Here is a 20,935-nt window from a genome sequence, read left to right as displayed (position 1 = left end):
TCACTGAAAATGTACATTCATTTACAGTTAAGAAAGGATTTGTAGCATTCCCTCTTATTACATCATCAATATACCTAATTTCATGAAAATGTCCTGGGGTCTTATCACATTAAGAAAAATAATTTCTGGGCTACTGGTGCTATTTCTATTTTGAAGTAGAAAATATTTGCTCATTTATTCTCCTAACAGCTCAAATTATTTTTCATGCCAATATGACTCTTCTCTTTATATCATTTCCTTTACTATATAAATTGACAATTAAAAGGTACAGGACCAGTTAGTTAGACTAGTATTGTGATCAAATGTCTCAGAAATGATCTTTTAGTTTAACAAGTATATATACTGTACTTGCAGGAAATAATCTTTAGTTTTATAACATACATTCCTTGACAGAAATAATAGGAAGACATATGTCATTTTTCAGGACCAAAACAGAATTAAGAAGTATATTCTTACATCCATTAGTTACTTCTAACATTTTTTAATCATTATGTTCTTTTGTGACACATTTTCTAGGATTTGTGGCCAGCATCAAGGCAGACACCAAAGTTGTTGAATTAACCATTAAAATCACCAGATTGCAGGAATGCTTTGACTTGCCAAACTTGAAAAAATGCAGTATTTAGCTTAGTTTATTACAACAGAGAAAGAAAGATAAGTAGAAACTTGATAACATTTGGAAGCTAGTGCATGTTCATTCCTAACAGTGTGATTGGTGATAATAACTTTACTATTGCTTTACCAGCTATAATAGCATGGAGCTCATCGTCCAGGTTTCTGACCCAACGCAGGAAGCAACTAGTACCCTGTATTAAAAAGAAAAAACAATGGCTTCAGTTCTTTCATTTCCAGGAAAAAAAAATGCTTGAACAGAATTTTCAATGAGATATTCACTAGATGACTTTTGGAATGAATTTGTGAATTTAGAGAAATCAATTGTACATGACTTAGAAAAAAACTGTGTTATAAATGATTGTTTTAGATAGACTCTGTTAAAATACATAGCCTCATTACCCTGATCCTTTAAAACAGGTCCATAAGCTCCCCTTCCATCTAGTAATATGCTAGGGAAAGTATCACTTCCATCCTTAACTAAGAAAAAGTGAGATCAACTATAACCGGTCAAATCAGAATTCAACATATAGAGAAAACTTCAATACTCAAGGTAAAATAAAGACCTTTTCAAGATGAGTAAAGCCTAGGAAAGTACATCATCAGTTGACTTGAGATACTAGAAATGTTAAAAGTAGTTCTTCAGGTAGACAGAATTCAGCAGGTAAAAAATTTCTAACTATACTAAGAAATGAAGACCTCTGGATACAGGGAAATCATGGACAATTTAGAAGCCATGACAGGTTTTTTTTTAAGTATTTATTTATGTTTATTGGAAAGACAGACATACAGATAGGAGATGAGACAGAAAGGAAGATCTTCTGTTCAGTGATTCATTCCCCAAGTGGCCACAACAGCTAGAGCTGAGCCAATATGAGGCCAGAAGCCCAGACCCTCCTCTGGGTCTCCCACGCGGGTACAGGGTCCCAAGGTTTTTGGCTGGCCTTGACTGCTTTCCTAGGCCACAAGCAGGGAGCTGGATGGGAAGCAGGGCTGCCAGGATTAGAAGCAGTGTCCATATGGGATCCTGGTGAGGCCAGAACCTCAGTCGCTAAGCCACCACACTAGGCCACCGTGTCAGGCCCCGATAGCTTTTTTTTTTTTAAGATTTATTTATTTTTATTGTAAAGCTAGATATGCAGAGACAAGGAAAGACAGATAGGAAGATCTGCTGTCTGATGATTCATCGCCAAGTGGCCACAATGGCCAGAACTTAGCCAATTCAAAGTCAGGAGCCAGCAGCTCTTCCAGGTCTCCCACGCGGGTGCAGGGTCCTAAGGCTGTGAGCTGTCCTCAACTGCTCTCCCAGGCCACAAGCAGGGAGCTGGATGGGAAGCAGGGCTGCTGGGATTAGAACCAGCACCCATGTGGGATCCCGGTGCGTTCAAGGCGAGGACTTGAGGATGGCCCAATGCCTTGGGACCCTGCATCCCTGTGGGATACCCAGAAGAAGTTCCTGGCTCCTGGCTTCGGGTCAGCAGAGCATCGGCCGTTGCGCTCACTTGGGGAATGAATCATCGGAAGGAAGATCTTCCTCTCTGTCTCTCTTCTCTGTATATCTGCCTTTCCAATAAATAAGTCTTTATAAAAAAAAAAAAAAGTAGGCATTCTAACAAGGGAAAATGGTTTCCCATGCGGAAGCTTAGCACATGGTGTCAAATGTCTGAGCCTACAATTTTAAATGAGTGAAAATAAGTTAATATAATAATAATAATAATATGGTGTGAAAATTACATGAAATTCTACAACACTACGAAAAAGCTCTGCTTACTCATTTATGCACTGGTCTATACTTGTTTTTGCAACATGTAGTAGTTGAAACAGTGACACACGGTCACAAAGCCTAAAATACTTATTCTCTGCCGTACTATAGAAAAAGTTTGCTGACCTCTCATTTTATATAAAAATAATAACATGTGGTCCTGTTATGAGTGGAGCTTAGAACACATATAATGATGAATGTACAGCACAAAGGTAAGAAGAACTACAGTGTTGCAACATTAACTATATATAAAGTAGTAACAACATTAGTTGAAGACTAGCTGATGAATAAAACTTTATTTGTAAATGTCAGGACAACCACTAAATTAAGAAAGAAGTAATTAGAAATAGTGAAGCCAGAATACAGACAATACCAATTTAGAAGGTATTAAAAAAGAAAAAAAAAAGAGTGAAAAAGAACAGAGAAATATGGAACAGATATGAAACTAACAAGAACATAGATCTAAACTCAACTATATCATGAATCTATTAAGTATAAATAATATGAACATTCCAATTAAAAATAGAAATGATTAGATTGAATAAAAAGAAAGAACAAACTATACAACATACTTCAAAAAGTTTGTAGAAAATGAATTAAAAGACAAGCTCGTTTTAGTGCAAAAAAAATTTAAATTCATGAAGTTTTTTGGTAACAATTATGTACTTTCTGAAAATCCCTTAAGTGCATGGGATTCAACGTATTTTTATACCAAAATAAACTAACAATGAAATTCTACTTTCTATGAACATTTTTAAAGTCTTGCTTCTGAGTCTATTTATTTTTATTCTTTGAAAGGCATGGTGATAGAGAGAGAAGTTTTCCATCAGCTGATTTATTCTCCAGATGCCAGCAACAGCTGGGCCCGTAAGACGGAAGCCAGGAGCCAGGAACTCTCTCCAGGTCTCCCACCAGAGGAACACAGATGCAGGTAATTAAGACATCAATGCTGCCACCCAAGATGCGCAGAAGCAGGAAGCCGGATCAGAAGCCAAGGCAGACAGCATTCCCGGTAGCAGCTTCACCAGCTGCGCCACAACACCCACCCTGGATTAACTTTCTGAAGCACCCTTGAATAGGTTGTAAAATAAACTAAGTTTCAAAACAAAGACAGATAATTTAAATAATAGCAACCTTATATTGTCATACGTTAAGCAAATGAAACAGCAGACTTCAGAACAAAGGCTGTTATTAGGGATAAAAAGGAGGGGACACTACAGGGTCAGATCAACAGGAAACAAAAGAAACAAGGGTTATTTGCTGTTCTTAACCATATTCATATGAAGATATTAATGACATGGATAATATGTTTTGAAAGCCACATATGGCTTTGGCACACTAGACATGAATATATTCTCTGAAATTTCCTAACCCAATTGTATCTCCTCATTGTAATAACATCATATTGGGCAAGCAAATTAGTACAACAAATTCTAAAAATGAAAAGCGAAACAATGGATTTGTAGGTTTGCCTGGGACTAAAAATATTTGAGATAATCTACATGTAAGCATTTAGGTGTTTACGTTGGGAACAACACAAACATTGTATGTAAGAGATAAATAAGAATGCACAGACATGTACTTTTTAATAATCTGTTCTAAATTCTTTTGTACTCAAATATATTAGTAACATCACCTAGTCAAAACGTATTGAAAATGGTTTTAATATTAACAATATTATATAACAAGTGACTGCCATGGATTATTTACAGTTTTTTTCCCTCCTTTCCACCTTGAAATTCTTTGTTCAAACCTATCTTTTTTGCATAAACATTTACATAAAATGCCAATGCACCATTTTAGTTAAAATAACTCCAGCTTTCAATTTTTCCAGCATAATTTTCTTTTGACAAAAATAAGAAAAAATATAAAAAGGGACTTTGAAAAGTTCACATAAAATGGAATTGAATAATAACATTATTCTCATGCCCCAAATTTTTAAATACATAACTTTTTATGTTATGTACTTTTCATGACCATTTTAAAGGGTTTAAAGTATATTTAAACACCCTGGTAGGAAATATGACTAAGAAAAAAGATACACCAGGTATATTAATATAAAGTGATGTTGAAATGTGAGAAAATTCCTTTATTTTCTCAGTTTCTATGCATTTAAGAAAGAAAAGTCAGGATTTGAGAATCTTTCATATAATAAGCAAACTCAAATGTGTGTATAAACTTAAGTATACTAAATAACATTTTAGAACAGGAGCTGTCTTCAAACTCAATTCCCAATGTTCATATTTGGTGGTATCATGATATTTCTTAATATTCTGCAAAGAATCACTAAACAAAATGATAAATGAATTTTGGCCATAGGCATTTCTAGGAACAACCACGTTAGTTCCCATTTTTCTTTCTTCTCCTGAAAACATTACCTTGTATATACTAACAAAAGAGCCAAGAAAAGCTCCCAGTTGGAAGTTTTCTTTATTGTAGAAAAGAGACAGTAGCCTGGATGGTTGTGTAAACAGATGCCGAAATGCAGAGGGGATCCGGAGGCAGCACTGGATCAAGTATCCCACACTAAACATCCTGATGAAACCCTAGAGAAAATTGGAAGCAAATTCTGATTTACAATACAATACTGAAGACTGTCAGAATATTAACATCATTTCAAACCTAAAACAAGAGGCAAAAAAGTTATTACACATTTATATTACAGCAGTTGTCAAACTAAAGTCTAAAAACCTCAAGCAATAATTTTAAAACAATTACCTTAAAAATAAGGGTGAAATCGTGGAGTGAGTATACTTTCTTTGATTTACAAAGACTTAAAAAGTCTCACAAGCTCTGGCCAAGCTTGCCTATGCACCAAATTCCATCTCTTGATATTTTGTTGACAATAACCAGGATTTTTAATTCCTAAACCACAAATGAGTTTTAGAAACAAAAGCACTAACATTCCAAAAAATTAGTTACAAAACCAAATGCTTTTGGAAATTTCAACAGAAAGCTGCTCTTACTCATTAGCATAAATAGGAATTCTTTTGATAGATAAATGAATTTATCATTCATTCAGATTTTTGCCATCTACTTTTTTATGGTTTTTTAAAGGTTAAAAGGATTTCCTCTGGAAAAGAAATTATAACTAGGTTTTTATTCCTGTGCTTAAATGGGTCTGACTCAAACAATTCTGTGAATGGTGGTTTTAAGGTATACTAAACTTAAAACAGTAAGGCCACTAAAAATCCATATCACACTGCCAAAAAGTCACCTGGGGAACAAGACAAGTATTGGTCAATTTCATTTCCGTATTTATGAGAATGAAACTTATACATTACTTACCGTCAAGAGACTAAGGAATTCTAACTAGCCTAAAAAAAATGTTTGTGGTAAGCATAATATTTTATATATGATTTAATCAATACATTGCAATTCTGGTCTTCCATCCTCCTCATCACCTCCTCTCTCACCACTACTGGAATGGGAAAATTATTTACATTCTCAGTAGTGCTTGCCTGTTACTTTCCAAAAGTCAAGTCTGCATTTTCTAGATTGTGACTTCTTATTTTTCTGGAGAAAACTGAATAATTGTAAAGAAATGTTGCATTTAGACTAATTTATCTGAAGATATCTAATCCAGTCAAAACATGAAAATTCAACTGTACAGTAAATTACTATGAATTATCACATATTTACTTAAATTTAGTGTCAAGTTCACTGGATCAAATGGTTAAAATTATATTTTTCATTGATATCATAATATCGTAACTATTTTCAAAATATTCACTTGTTTACCATGTGCTATATTCATCAAACATTCAATGAATATCTGTTCATTCAATGAGTATTTCCACAGAAGCAAGAGGAGTAAAAGTTCTTGCCTGCAATTGGTTTTCATGTTCATTAGAGGAAAAAAACATGAGAAGAAGTAAACACATAAAATAATAACAGACTAAAATAAACATTACAAGGGAAATGATCAGGGCACAAAGGTAAAAATTAAACAGCCATTTATATTAGACTGAGAAGTTAGGGAAGGACAGAGGACACAGCACTTAAACAGACCCCAAAACGCAGAAGAAAAGGCAGGAAAAAAACATTTTAGACAACTTCAACAATAATCATAAAGCCAATAAAGAGGTTGGGAGACACAACAATAAAAAGTTAGTTGAATGGAAGACAGTAAATTGAGAAGAATGTAATTAATATGGATATTTATTCAGGGCTATGATTTAATATGCAGTTCTAACTAAGTCCATAGAATACTGAAGTGCATTGTAAAAATTTTTTAAATTATATTTGTGATGTAAATTCTTTACCCACTAGTTTTAAATAGTTTTATATACACAGACATAATATTTCAATTTGCACAAAACTTACCAAGTTTATGGTACAGGTACACATTTGAAAGAGTCGCTAGGGTTTTTCCACTGCCAGTAAATTACACTAACTTTACTGTACACAGTGTTTTTTTAATATCACTTTTCCTAGATCTCAGATTTTCAAATACTTCTAACTTTACAAAATTTTCCTTAGTTCTACTCTAGAAGTCTCCCTTGAAATTTCAGTCAATTTAGTTAGAAGACCTAAGAGCTTTCCAGCAGCCTTCAGGTTCTGAGATTGCCAGAATCTTAAAAGTGAAAGAGAAAATGGGAAATAATATATCAGAAATCACTGCACATTAAAAAAAAATGCTGCTTTTATCCTGGTCCTATCTTTGGAAATTCTGATGGTGCAGCCTTGACCGAATGGCCACTCTCAATCTACTGGGCCATGGCCATTCCCATTCACAAGTACTAGGGATATTCCCTCCCTTCTGGAGTGACTACAGGAAAGCTGTCTTTCAGGATATTGTACCATGTAGCTCTTATCCTTGACAGAGAACATATTTTTATTTATTTATTTATTTATTTTTTATTGTTAATAACATTGTATTATGTGATACAGTTTTATAGGTGCTTGGATTTCCCCTGGAGAACATATTTTAAAAGCATTGGAATTGTTAAAGCACCACTCAAAACCAACGTACTTGAACTTAACTAGGTGGTGTGGCCCAGGCCTGGCTAATTGCAAAAATATATATATAACTTACCTTCGAGAGCTGGTGGTGATGGGGGAAAGTAAGGAGACAGATATAGGGGAAAGAGGGAATGACACAATAATACGTGGTATATAGATGTTCCTAATTTATGCCAGCAGCCATAAAGAACTGTGTTAATGAACAATAACTGTGGACATGTTCTGGTTATTTTCATGCCTTAAAATAAATATTATACTTTTATAAGTCTAAAACCAAATGCTATTGTACTAGATCATAATAATATATACGGTATTAGTGTATACACTAATCTAGCTAAAATACTGCATTGTCCACTGGTCACTGCAGCATGAACCAAATGCTATTGTACCAGATTGTAATAATACGTACAGTATTAGCATATAATCTACTGAAACACTGCGTTGTTCATGGGTCATTGTGGCATGTCGTTCTCAGAGAGGATATATTACAATGTACAAGGTTTAATGACCTTGTTTTTCCTTTTTGTTTTGCTATGAATCACCAGACCTATTTCATAAGTTTTAAATAAGCTAATTTTTAAGTAATCTAATTTAAAAACTGCTTAAAGATCTGGTTAGTGCATATTAAATGCTAAATCATCACCTATTCTCACAGATTTTTATTGCTCAAATCAAATGCAAAGAATGACAGCAATTATTAATGTTAACTTTCGTACTTCTAAATTATTTCTTAAATAAGTTGATATACATTTAACATTGACAATAAAGTAGGTGCTTTCATATACTTACTTTAATGCAGTAAGAGATGCAGTTATCTTCATAGTGTTTGCAACATCTATGCCTTGGTCCATTCTTGCATCTGAAATTAAATCCCAACAAACCAAACTAATTGTAATTGAAATGTGTGTGTGTTTGAAGAGTCTTAAATGACTCTCTAACAACAACAACAACAAAAAGCTTGAAACAACACTACTGGCTTCTAAACTTATGCACTTTGGGAGTTCTTAGGGCATATAGGAGCAAGGATAAGAAATATTTTTGTTGTTCTTTGCTGCTTATTATTTATCATACTTTATAAAACATATGAATGCATTACAGACACTTGAGTGTGGAGTAAAAAATTCACATTGGTAAGTATTTGTGACTAAATATGAAAAATATGTGTATGCTATCTATATATGCTGCCAAATCCGTTGGAAGCTTTAAATCACTTATTGCAGAGTATAATGGTCATAAATCATCCATGAAGCCAGTACTTGTGCAAAACTCATAATGAGAATATGCTCAGGTTACAGGAATTTATACATAATTATATTTGAGAGAAAACATCTGGAAAAGCAACATGATGCAATATCAGAACTCAAAATTGAATTGCTAAAATAAATACAAATGGAGAGACCATGTGACAATTTAAAAGCAAGTTGTTTGTGATTTAACTGTAAACTACTTAACACTTAATGTTAAATATAAACATTGCTGCTGAGAGGACTACAATGTAAAACACTGATTTTAATTACTTAGTATATTGAAGAGAGGATTATCTATTCATCCTGGGCATTAAAAAAATAAGTGGAATATCTTTTGTGGGCTTAGCTCTTTCCCTTTCTCTTTAAAGGATTCATGCTTCAAAATAAGTAGTCTTTATAATTCCTTTCAGTCTATAGTTAATTAATTATCTTCACGGCTGGAACACATCAGCTCTTTCCTGCTTGCAACAATAATCTGTGGAGCATTGTTCTGGCTCAACACTTCTCCAATCCCAATTGCAAATTGATTAGTAAGACTCTCTGAAATCCAATTCTACCCGGCAGCTGGAGGACACTGGCAGCCTGTCCTGTGCCAGGGTGACAAAACAGCTTATTCCAACCGCAGCTCTTATGTCATGAGAATGATATGACATATCTGTTCCTGTGAAGTTGTTGAGTAGTTAAAGCTGTGACTAGAAAAGAGGTGATTCAGAGAAGTACTATCCTGTGTAAATCATCATTCTTCATAAAAACATTTTACGAATGTCTTTAAAGACATTTCTCAACCACTGACTCCAGAACTACACTGAAATTAGCAAGCACTGCGCTGGTGAGGTTGAATTTTGGCATCCTCCACACTGTCACTCTGTCCTCAGTCATTCATTAGAACGCCTTCCGGAGTCTTCAACTCCCCAATTCCTGCAGTATTTCTTTGCTTCCATATAATTCTACATTTGTTGTCACCCAGAGGCCTTTCTGAGGCTATTCTTGTTCAAGTATGCACGACCCGCTCAATTCTACTGTCCTGGGCATCATTCACTCACATAATTCAAATTCTGTTTCGATTTTTACTGAAATCACTTTTATTAATGGATGTCTCTCCTTTATTTTTTTTCCTTCTTTAAGGTAAATCATAACTGGTTTTGAACTAACCACCACAATTACTCCTGCAATCTACGATTCCTTACTTAATTCATAGTTAGGTATTGTATATGACAGAAGCTGAGCACTTTGTGCTTATATTTTATGTCTTGATTTCACATGTGTTTTATATTTAATGCTCACAAAAATTTTTAATAAAGATGCTTGACTCTAGTAAAAAGCTAAAGAGCTGGGAAATGCATAGTGGTTAAATGACTTGTCCAAAGTCACACAGCTGGGAGAAACCAAAGGAGGGACAAACATGGTTTCCTGATAGCTTAGTAGCATCAGCTCCTTAGAAATGTTCTCTAATTTTGTATAACAAATCAAATAATAACTGCCATGATTATTTTTATCAGCTGACATTGTAATTTCTTTCTTTTTTTTTAATAGTCCTTGATGAGGTATACACTGCTTCTGTAGAGAAAGCATTTGGGAGATTACTGGGGGTGTCTCTGGGACTAGGATACAAATCTCCTCCTGTCCTTCTGTTCCACTCTGGGTTTCCCTCCTGCTCTGTGCATATGACCGCCTGTTAAGAGGCTGTCAGGATCACTCTTGGATCAAGCAGTAGGGCATTGTTAACCAGACATAGTGCAATGGCTGCTGAGCCTTATGGATGGAGGAGTATAAAAGCTACTCACCTCTAAATATACTTGCAGTGGTGCTAATTCTAAATGGCCCAGAACAGTATCAGCATGGATCACAAAAGGGCAGGTCACAGCATTGGCTCCTTTTCTGGGAATAACTCATCATGTGAACTCCAGGGAACACATTTGGCTGGGCTCAGACTGTGAGGACTGCCCAAATCTCAAGGAGTGAAGCCTCCTGGAGGGCTCATTGTGGTGATATGGGCTGCTCAGGGTCTGTTGTTTAATTTCTGCCTGCAGGGATAAGGCCTTTTTTATTCCAAGTTGATTCCTACTAGGATCATGTAGTGGCAGAGAAATTATGGGTCTATAGTATTTCTCAGTTTCTTTTTTTTTATTTATTTTTTTTATTGTTGTTAACATTGTATTATGGATTTACTTTCTCAAGAGTTACATTAGAACTATAAATGTGTGCTTATATGAAATATAAAGACTGTTTTGCTGAAAAGATTTCTCCATTCTGTATCAAAGCCCTAAAAATTTTTATTCTTATAAAATTTTGTTTTCTTAAGGTCTGTTCCTCATGTTTTATCTTCTTGAATCTCTTTCAGGAACATTTTTTTCCTTTCCATACCTGGCATACTCAATGAGTGGATAATAATCTGTTTCCCCAAAGGTAATTTGTTTCCTAGTAATCTGAAATAGAAAAGTACTTCAATTTTAGACAAATCAATTTTAATGGCATATGAGGCTCTACATTCCTGCCAAAAATGAGAAATATCATTCATTTGTCATCATGTGCCTTTTATCAAATTCTGTACACAGTTTCTGCTGAAAAATTATCATCACTACCTGAACAGAAAACAAAATTACCTTGGCAGAGAATAAACATTGTATAAATCAGTGACAAAGCATGCTAAAATATCAAGATAAAGGACTCACATTGAATCCACAAGTTTCCTGACTAAAGCAATTATATTCATTTTTCTTGGTTTGTCTTCAAGCTTCTCTTTCTTTTGTTCAACTTTTATATATGCTGCCTCTGGTGAGTAAGAATGTGTGGGAATTTCTTCCTTTCCTACAATGAACCTAAAGGAAAAAAAGCAGAGGGTGAGGCATTTTTAACCTTAAAAAATGAGAAAGATAACAGATTTTGCAGAGTATCTTCTCTGAAGTCAAATTTCACCATTTACATAAAACCTAATTTTCCTTTAAAGCAAAAAAAAAAAAAAAGATCATCAAAGTCAGGACACTTGGCAAAGTACAACACTCACTTGTTTGACATACAGGTACTTTAAATCAGGCAAATTCCAGCACATCACTTTGAAGAAACACACTTTTTAGGATAGCACTTTTTAATGTATTAGATGTTTTGAAATTTTCAATCAGAACGAGCACTTTTTGGGGGGTGGGTCACAAAATTTGTATTTTTTTCAATCACATCATTATCTTAAATTCTCCTTAGAGTTACAATTACATGAGTTTCTCATGCAGAGTAAAACTCTAAATGCATGCCTAATGTCACTTAGAGGCAGAAACAGCTGCACACAGTCACCTGTACCCCTACAAGGAAACGCAAGCAACCAGAGACCAAGACTCAGAGTCTGGTTCAACAGCCACATCTAGATTAACTCATTAGGAAATTTTAACCTCATTGCTATTCTAACTTATTTATTTCTCTTTTGAAAAATCAAATGCCTAAAAGAGGTCATCTCATTGTTAAACTATAAAAACTAATATGCAGCCAGAAAGTGTTCCCATCATCGATATTCTTTGTTGGGATTTTTAACTCACTGCTCTAAGTTTTCCAATGGAAAGTTTACTTTCCCATTTTAGAAAACGCAATAAAATGCAGATAAAATAGATATATGATATAGTACCAAATTAAAATTCTGGAATTTGAAGCTGTGAAAAATGTAAACTTACACACCCTAAAAAGAAAGACAAGACATTACTGCCAACAACTGCAATCTGTTTCATCTAGACAAAACATATAAAACATCTAGCTTATGAAATCATAAAGGTCTAGTGGCTAAATTCTTGCCTTGCATGTGCCAGGGTCCCATATGAGCACTGATTCTCGTCCCGGCAGCACCACTTCCTATCCACTCCGTTTGTGGCCTGGAAAAGCAGTCGAAAATGGCCCAAAGCCTTGGGACCCTGCACCCAGTGAGAGACCTGGGTGACGCTCCTTGCGCCTGGCTTCAGATGGGCTCAGCTCAGGCCATTGTGGCCACTTGGGGGGTGAACCAGTGGATGGAAGATCTTTCTCTCTGTCTCTTTCTCTCTGCAAGTCTACCCTCCAATAAAAACAAATAAATCTCAAAAGAAAAAAAATATACAGAAGGAAATCACAAAGGCTGTGCAAAAAATTTTTTGGTTTGTCACTAGATGGCAGCTCTGCTTGCTTTGTAGATGTCAATCTGAAAGAATACACTTGTCACTTTTATAACCGTGTGTGGACAGTTTAAGCTCTGTACTAGTATTCTTTATATGCAACAAGAAAAAATAATCTCTTTCACACCTCTTGTAACACTGCTGCATTTTTCTTTTGCTAGAATTTATTATCTCAGATTACACGTTGCTCTCCTGGAGATGCTGGTCCTTTTCCAAGCCAGGATGAGTTAGAGGTCATACCTCTGTGTACAGTCCAGGGAATCCACAGAACTATACACATCATTTTGGTAGTTAATGTTTTTCCAATGAAAACTGTGTCTTATTTGCTGTTACATCCCAGAACTTAGCATAGCGTCTGGTACATAGAAAGTATCTAATTAATACATGCTAATTAAAACAAAAACTGGCACTTTTGGAGCACTTCCTAGGTGACAGGTGCAGCATCAACCAAGTTTTTCTTACAAGCATAAAGTTAATTAAAGCTCATGGCAATGCCATAGGTTAATTGCCATGAATCTCAGCATCAGTAAGTATCTGTCCACAGCAGTAAATATCAGCAATTATTTCAACCCAGAAATGTTTAACTTTAAATCTTGATTTCTTAATAATTGAGCTATGCACACTTCTAAGTTTGAAAGTACATGAACGGAGGCTTGGTATACTTTCCAACTCCAATTCTGGCTTGATGTCAATGACTTCTCCTATTATTTGTTTACACAGATGATTTTCCAATCATCTACAGACATCTACCTATACTTCCTAAAGTGCAGGTCAGAATGTGCTACTTCCATCCTCAAAGAATTTCACTGGTCTTCACTTACTACTGAGTCAAATACAAACAAGCTTGAATGAAAACCTGATCAGAGCAGATGCTTGTTACAAGAGATGCTGTCATATTATAGCTAACTGAATTAATCACCATTCTACAAATAAGCCCATGCTTCTTTGCTGTTCTTCTTACCTAGATTTTAAAATCTCCCTCTTTATTAAAATTTTAAGTTTCATAAAAATTTATTTTCTTTTTTTAAAAGTATTTTAGTTTTATTTGAAAGGGAATGAAGGAAAGGAAAAGAATCTTCCACTTGCTGATTCATTCTCCAAAGGATCTTAACAGCCAAAATTAGCCCAGGTCAAAGTTGGGAGACAGAATCTCAACGTGGGTTGCTCACATAGATGGCATGCACCCAAGTAATTCAGTCAACCTTCTCATTCCTAGCATGTACAGTAGCCAGATCTAGAATCAGAAGCAGAGCCACGAATTGAACCAGGCACATTCTAATTTGTGATGTGGGCCTCCCAAGGAGCTGATAAACCACTGCACAAAACACTCCCTAAAATCCATCCTAACAGGTTCTTCTTCCCCCCTCACTCCTTATCCCTTCATGGGTGCGGGTGGAGTCATAGCACTTAACCTCAATTCTCCTTGGAGTCAGAATTGTGGCATACAGAGTTAAGCTGATGCCTGCAATGTCAGCATCCCACATAAGCACATGTAGGAGTCTTGAGTGTCCCACTGCCGAACCAATTTCCTGCTAACCCCATTTGGGAAAGCAGGAGACAACTGCTCAAGTGCTTGGGCCCCTGCATGCACGAGAGACCTGGATGATACTCCTGGCTGCTGGTTTCATCACAACACAGCTTTGGCCAGTGCAACCAACTGGAGAGTGAACCAGCAGATCTCTGTCTTTCCTTCTAACTATACCAATACACAAATCATTTTACAAAATCTATTTTCTCACAGAATTTTGTCTTTCCTATTGTGTATGTAACTCTGGAGCTCAGGAATTTTCCTACTTTCTCTGCCTTTACTCCAGACTGAAGTTTCATCTTCTGAAATACATTCTTGAGATAAACTACATTTCCCCCTTGTAATATTTGGTAAAATTATAATTAAAATTTTCTTCCTTACTGGATCACATGCTCTGTGAGGAAATTGTATCTGACTTACACACTTATGCATTTTCAGTACTTACTATAAGACTTGGAGCAAAGTAAAAGCATACTAAACATATACTGAATGAACTCTGTTCATCTTTGTAGGCCCCATACTATCTTACCCATGTGGGGGATATTTTAAAAACCAGGTGCTGAACTGAAGTAAGGTTCAATATTCTAAATCTTTTACTCTCTTTCCAATTGGGACACATAAAACTGGGATACTCTATAGATAATGATGCCTTGTGAATAAAGGACAGGCTTCCTCAAAGTAGACAGTGCATATTTTTATGACAGCATAATTATCTTTGTAAGTTATTCCCTTTAAGCTCTTTTACAATTGCATTCATTTATATCATCTTCAGTTAGATCAGGTACTAATTAACTTTTCCAAAATGAAGTTAAATACTGACAGAAATAAAGTTAAACTGGGCTATAATAAGCACATCTCTTTCCTTTTCATCTTGTCATTGAGATTAAATGTTATTTTTTTTAATACCAATTTATTTACTTATTTGGAAGACAACAATCTTGAGAGAGAAAGAGAGATCATCCACTCGTATTAGCCAGAGGTGACAAGTCAAAGGCAGAAGTCACGGGCTTCATCCAGATACCCCATGTGCGGCATGGCCCAAGCACATGGGCAATCTTCTGTTATTTTTCCCAGGCCATTACCATGGAGCTGGATTGGAAGTAGAATAGCCAAGATACAAGTCAGCATCCATATGGGATGCTTAGATTCACAGGGAATGTTTTACCTACTATGCCACAGTGCAAGCCTCTAAATGTTATACTTTTGTCACATTATAAATGTATATAGCTTATGTCTGTAACAGAAATTGGTCAGGAATGTTAAAAGGAAGAATCTGAATGTCATGTCAAGTACTTTTTGGAACCTACAAAATCCACAAACCATAACATTTTCTGACAATGAAACTTAACAATAAAATTTATTTGGCTTCTAGTAATATTTTTCCGAGTACTGGTAGCTTTGAGATTGATCAATTTAAAATAGAGGAGATCTGAAATAAATTAAAATCTGTTTAGTAGGTGATGTACAATATAAAAACAAGACAACTCTTAATATTTAACCACTTTCTTTTTAAAACAAGAATACCAACAATAAATATTTTCCTATAATACAAATAAAATGTTTAGGTACTAATAGCACAAGTGGCCCCTTTATTACAAGTGTGCTTTAAGAGGAGACAAAATAAATATGATATATATTCAATTTTTAAAAGTAGTCTTAGAGCCTACAATGATATGTAGAAAAAAAAAGGACAAGGTTTTCAAGGTTTTCTTCTCCTCTTTATGAGAACCAGTAACTACCAGTGCTTACTACCCTTCAGCTTAATGCTGCATAGCCAATAAGCAGCAGACACTACGGCCTGTAAATTTCACGATCTATTAACGAAAACTACAAGACAAAGATGTAGTATTACATATTATGACATTACTACCATACATTTTCCACAGTCAACGATATTCTTAATCACACAGGGAACTGCATTTGCTCCCTCCCAAACCAGTTTTCTTGTATAGCATTAGATTTTCTGTTAACAAACATTTCTTTCACATCTTTAGTTTCTTCAAAACTTGGCTGGGATTAACAGAGAGATGGAGAGGAAAGAAGCAAAGCATCAGTCACCGGATCTTTATTTTCTTCCATCATTGAATCTAACTTGTCTTTTCTTTATCCCACTCACTGTCACCCAAACTCCAGTTCTTAGTATCTCCTCTTTTTACGTTCTGCCTCTTTTTCAGTATCCTAAACACCATGGCTAGCCTGATCTTTCTGAAATGCTATCAGCTCCCCTTCTCAAAAACCTTTAGTGACTCCCAGGTAGCCTACCTTACCACAACTCATATTTGCCCTTTTTTCTAGGTCTTTCATCATCTGGCTCTTCCCTACTTATTTTTTAAAATCTACATATTCCTTAATATAAACTTATAGTAATTAAATATTCTCACTCCTGCCTAACATTTCCAATTAAAATATTTTTATCCTTTCAATAATATTCATTTCCACGAAGAGCGCTCTTTATTTCTCTGTGCCTACATGATTCATGTGCCATTTAAGGTATATCACTTGTAAAATTAGTAACAGGCCAACATTTCCCAACTGCTTTCTCTGTGCAATGCAATATTCTACTGCACACTGTTCAGGCTGGCAGTGAAGGAACTGACACATTGGATCCTAAGAATAAAAACTTCTAGCATTTAAAGTCTACCTTGATTTTTCTCCCCAATATATACCAAGCCACAACTCACCTTCACTAAACACCTAGCATATGCACTTGAAAAAGATAAAATAGTCAATGATTATGATCTAAACAGGAATGATATGGGTGTGGATTCAATATGTACAGCTACTCACGTGAAGTTGAGTTTATCATGTCACATCACATATTGTTACTCAAGTGAAGTTGATTTCATCACATGATTTTAACATGAAGTTGATTTTATCATGTTATCAAGTTTCAATTTTATTATGTTCCACATGGGTTAAAAATACCTACCTCATTAATTCTCAGAAAAATTTGATTTTAAAACTATGTGAAAGCTCTTAGCTGACTATTAAAATATAATACTAATGCTCACGAAAATTTGTATAGTACATGGTAAGTACTACTCCGTGTGTAAAGAGATTGCTTATTTGGTGGGAAAAAGGGGGAGGCTGCCAATGCTTAAAACCTAGCAAGTGTCAGACAATGTGAGTTCTCTCCTACAGAAACCTATCGCATAATCAAATACTTAGTTTTTCAGTCATTGTTCATATAAAATTCAGTTTCCAAGCTTAGGGAAGAAAATGTGTCATTTCTTTTCTAATATTCGACAGTTTGAGGCATATAATAGGCACCAAAAGTAATAGTTGACTGAGTTTTAGGGGGGAAATCTGATAAATCACACTTTTGATTAACCATAGGCAAAGGCTTTGGAATACTTCTGAGACTTCTAAAATCACCTGCAACTTAAAAATTGGGTTAAAAAACATTTATTGTAATTAAGTAATTACATATAATGGTGTTCCTTTAAAAAAAGGTTAACATAAATTGTCTCTGAAACATAAATATTACTTACCTAAGTGCAGAAAACGCAAATCCTTTCAAGCCATCTTTGCACCTAAAGCAATTAAAATTTAGTTATAAAATAGCACGTTGTGAGAAATAGAGTAGAACCTTAAAAAGCTATTATAAATGGTTTTCCAAAGAATTACGTTTAAGAGGTTACATTCTTATTTCTTAGAAGAACCATTGGAATCTTACCAAACAGATAAGCAACAAGCAATGAAGAGCCACCACACACAAAATGAATAACAATGATAATGTTTTCCTATGTAATAGTAAAATAACTGAGGATGTCATTCTTAGCTCTGGTTGCTGAAAGAGACTTAAGTACATTTTCTGAGGACTTAAAACGAGGTCTGGGCATGGAACATTCTTCACTCTAATCAATCTCTCAGGGAGCAATTTTGCTGTGAAAAATGTGATATACACCTGCTTAGGTATTACAGTTAGTCAAGTTGAGGTCCTGGCTGCTACTTACTAATTCAGGGAGTGCAAAGGAATGTACTGGCAAGCACAGAAAGTCTTCAAGTTGAATTTGACAGCTTTAACTTCTGATTAACCTCCATCACAGGAGACTGGGGGAAATGGTTGGGGTGAAAGGTGGGAGAGATCAGAAAGAGAATTCCAAACAGTACCAATGAGTGCTAACTATCGCTGAGTACTGGTTTGGGTCTTTGGATGCAGTGCCTCATTTAATTATATTACAACTCTGTGGACGGATTTTTCCTTACTCTCTATTACACACACACACACACACACACACACACACACACACACACACACACACACACTGTGGACGACATAAAATTAACAACCAGAAATAAGGGACAGAGAGGGAGAGAGGATTTTGACCTGAAAAGTAAAAGTTTTCTTCCATCTTCCCAAAATTATACCATCTTTTATTGAGCAAGATTCAAAATATACGATGATTAGAGAAAAAAGATTCTCACATGCACAAAAACATCAAAACAAGGGCCCGGCGCGGTGGCGCAAGTGGTTAAGTCCTCGCCTTGCACGCCCAGGATCCCATATGGGCGCCGGTTCTAATCCCAGTGGCCCCGCTTCCCTTCCAGCTCCCTGCCTGTGGCCTGGGAAAGCAGTCGAGGACAGCCCAAAGCTTTGGGACCCTGCACCCGCGTGGGAGACCCAGAAGAGGCTCCTGGCTTTGGATCGGCATAGTATCGGCTGTTGCGGCTCACTTGGGGAGTGAATCATCGGACGGAAGATCTTCCTCTCTGTATCTCCTCTCTGTATATCCGCCTTTCCAATAAAAAATAATAAAAATAAATCTTTAAAAAAAAAAACATCAAAACAAGATGCTAAACTTAAGACATCACTACAGCGGTCTTACATTACTCTAATGCCGTGCTGTGCCTCTGGTCTTCCTTTATAGGTAAGAATACATTACATAAAGAGCTTTAGGGTATTTATTAGTAGAATCAATTTTATAAATTTATTAAAGCTGGTGACACAATGATGATCTAATATATGCTAATATTTAGAACTGGACATTGAAAAGGTCACAAAGAGGGCTCAGCGTGGTAGCCTAGAGGCTAAAGTTCTTGCCGCACACACGCCAGGATCCCATACGCATGCTAGTTTGTATCCTGGCAGCCCTGCTTCCCATCCAGCTTCCTGCTTGTGGCATGAGAAAGCAGTCAAGGCCCAAAGCCTTGGACCCTGCACCTGCGTGAGAGACCCGGAAGAGGCTCCTGGGTTAGTATCTGCTCAGTTCAGGCTGTTGTGGCTTGGGGAGTGAATCATAGGGATGCAAGATCTTTCTCTCTGTATATCTAATTTTCCAATAAACATACATTTAAAAAAATTTTTAAAAAGGTTGCAAAGGAAATGCTCAAAATGTGATAAGCCAAATTAATCTAAATATATTGCTTTATTGGAAAGTTTTTGATCTATATGCACAAAGATATTTTACAACACTCAAGAAATCATTTCAATTAAGGCATGTGATCTACTATTGAAAGAGAGATATGGAACCAAAGAATTTAGCTAATATTTTATATAATCATCTACTGTACAGGGTAGTAAATGCAAAATAATTCATATGTAAAGTAATAAAAGTTCATGCGAAAAGTATAGCGCTAAAATTCTTAAATTACTCTTTTTCCACCTAAAGAAAGTGTGAAGTAATTTACAAGCTCAAATCTGGTGAGGAAGCAAGCTGCAGATCTACTGAGTGTAAGAGAAAAAGCAGTGGACTTGAAAGATTTATACATATATAAGTTTTATATATGTATATGTATACATATGTGTATATACGTATATATACGTATAAAATTTTGGCTTTAGTGAATTCATGTTGAAAAACAGCAATGTATCTTTGTGCAATATTTCAATAGATAAAGAACTCTGACAACTTGGTCTAGTCAGGATTGCCTATTTGTGCACTTAACAATAAATGCAATTACAGATCCAAACTCAAAAAGTGGCTTTCACATATAAAAGCACATACAAATGAATTTGCAATTTCATTATGAGGGAAGTTGGTCTTTTCAGCAGAGCTCTGTGGAAGCACTTGATATTGATAAATTCTTAGAGTGGATACAAAAGGGGCTATTCTTCTTTCCATTCATGTGTATAAGGTTTGTTAGTGTAATTGAGAGTCAGATGTACATGTCAAAAGAACAAAAAAGTAATTATTCTCATAAAAAGAATCATCAACATAGTAATATGGCTCTGCATCTGGCGCCACGGACATTGTCTGAGTATTATCCTAAATATGAAACACTACAGTAATGCGTGCTAAATGTAGAAGGAATGACGTAAACATAAAAATTTAAGCAAAGCAGACTCCATTAGAAGAGATCTGACTTCTCTATGGATTGAGTTACTACAATGTAAGCTAAGTCACAAATGAAGGCTCAGTGACTTATTCGACAAACAGTAACCGAGGGCCTACCAGACAGAAGCACTGGTTTAGGTTCTAAGGATGTTGTAGCAATCAGTCAAGAATCCCTGCTTTCACCCAACCGACTTTCCAGTAAGGAGAGACATTCAAAAGTAGACATGGTATATGTTGATAACAGTTATGGCAAAAAAAAAAAACTTGCAAGATGATAGTAAAAAACGGCCAAGAAATCCGTTTCCATCACATTAAACAGTATGCCAACAATGGTGTCTCTGAAACAGTAAAATCTACTAATCTGATCAAAATCTTTCAGGCATCAAGGAAAGAATGTCAAGCTAAAGGAGAACAAG

The 20,935-nt window shown here is 35.5% G+C and overlaps 1 protein-coding gene across 2 annotated transcripts in view; it reads right to left on the bottom strand.

Moving 5' to 3' along the window:
- Window positions 1-20,935, bottom strand: part of TMEM135 (transmembrane protein 135) — a 203,989-nt gene that overhangs the window by 10,874 nt on the left and 172,180 nt on the right. For both annotated transcript variants that reach the window (XM_040964366.1, XM_040964365.1), the window contains 5 exons: window positions 17,733-17,774; window positions 11,259-11,405; window positions 8,129-8,198; window positions 4,753-4,920; window positions 743-806 (listed from right to left, as the gene is read on the bottom strand). In XM_040964366.1, coding sequence (XP_040820300.1) covers window positions 743-806; window positions 4,753-4,920; window positions 8,129-8,198; window positions 11,259-11,405; window positions 17,733-17,774 — 491 coding nt within the window. The remainder of the gene's footprint in view (window positions 1-742; window positions 807-4,752; window positions 4,921-8,128; window positions 8,199-11,258; window positions 11,406-17,732; window positions 17,775-20,935) is intronic.

This window comes from Ochotona curzoniae, unplaced genomic scaffold (genome assembly GCF_017591425.1).
Source record: "Ochotona curzoniae isolate NIBS_2020 unplaced genomic scaffold, NIBS_Ocur_1.0 scaffold_3223, whole genome shotgun sequence".
In the NCBI taxonomy this organism is placed as follows: Eukaryota; Metazoa; Chordata; class Mammalia; order Lagomorpha; family Ochotonidae; genus Ochotona; species Ochotona curzoniae.
This window is presented reverse-complemented; position numbering and strand designations above follow the sequence as displayed.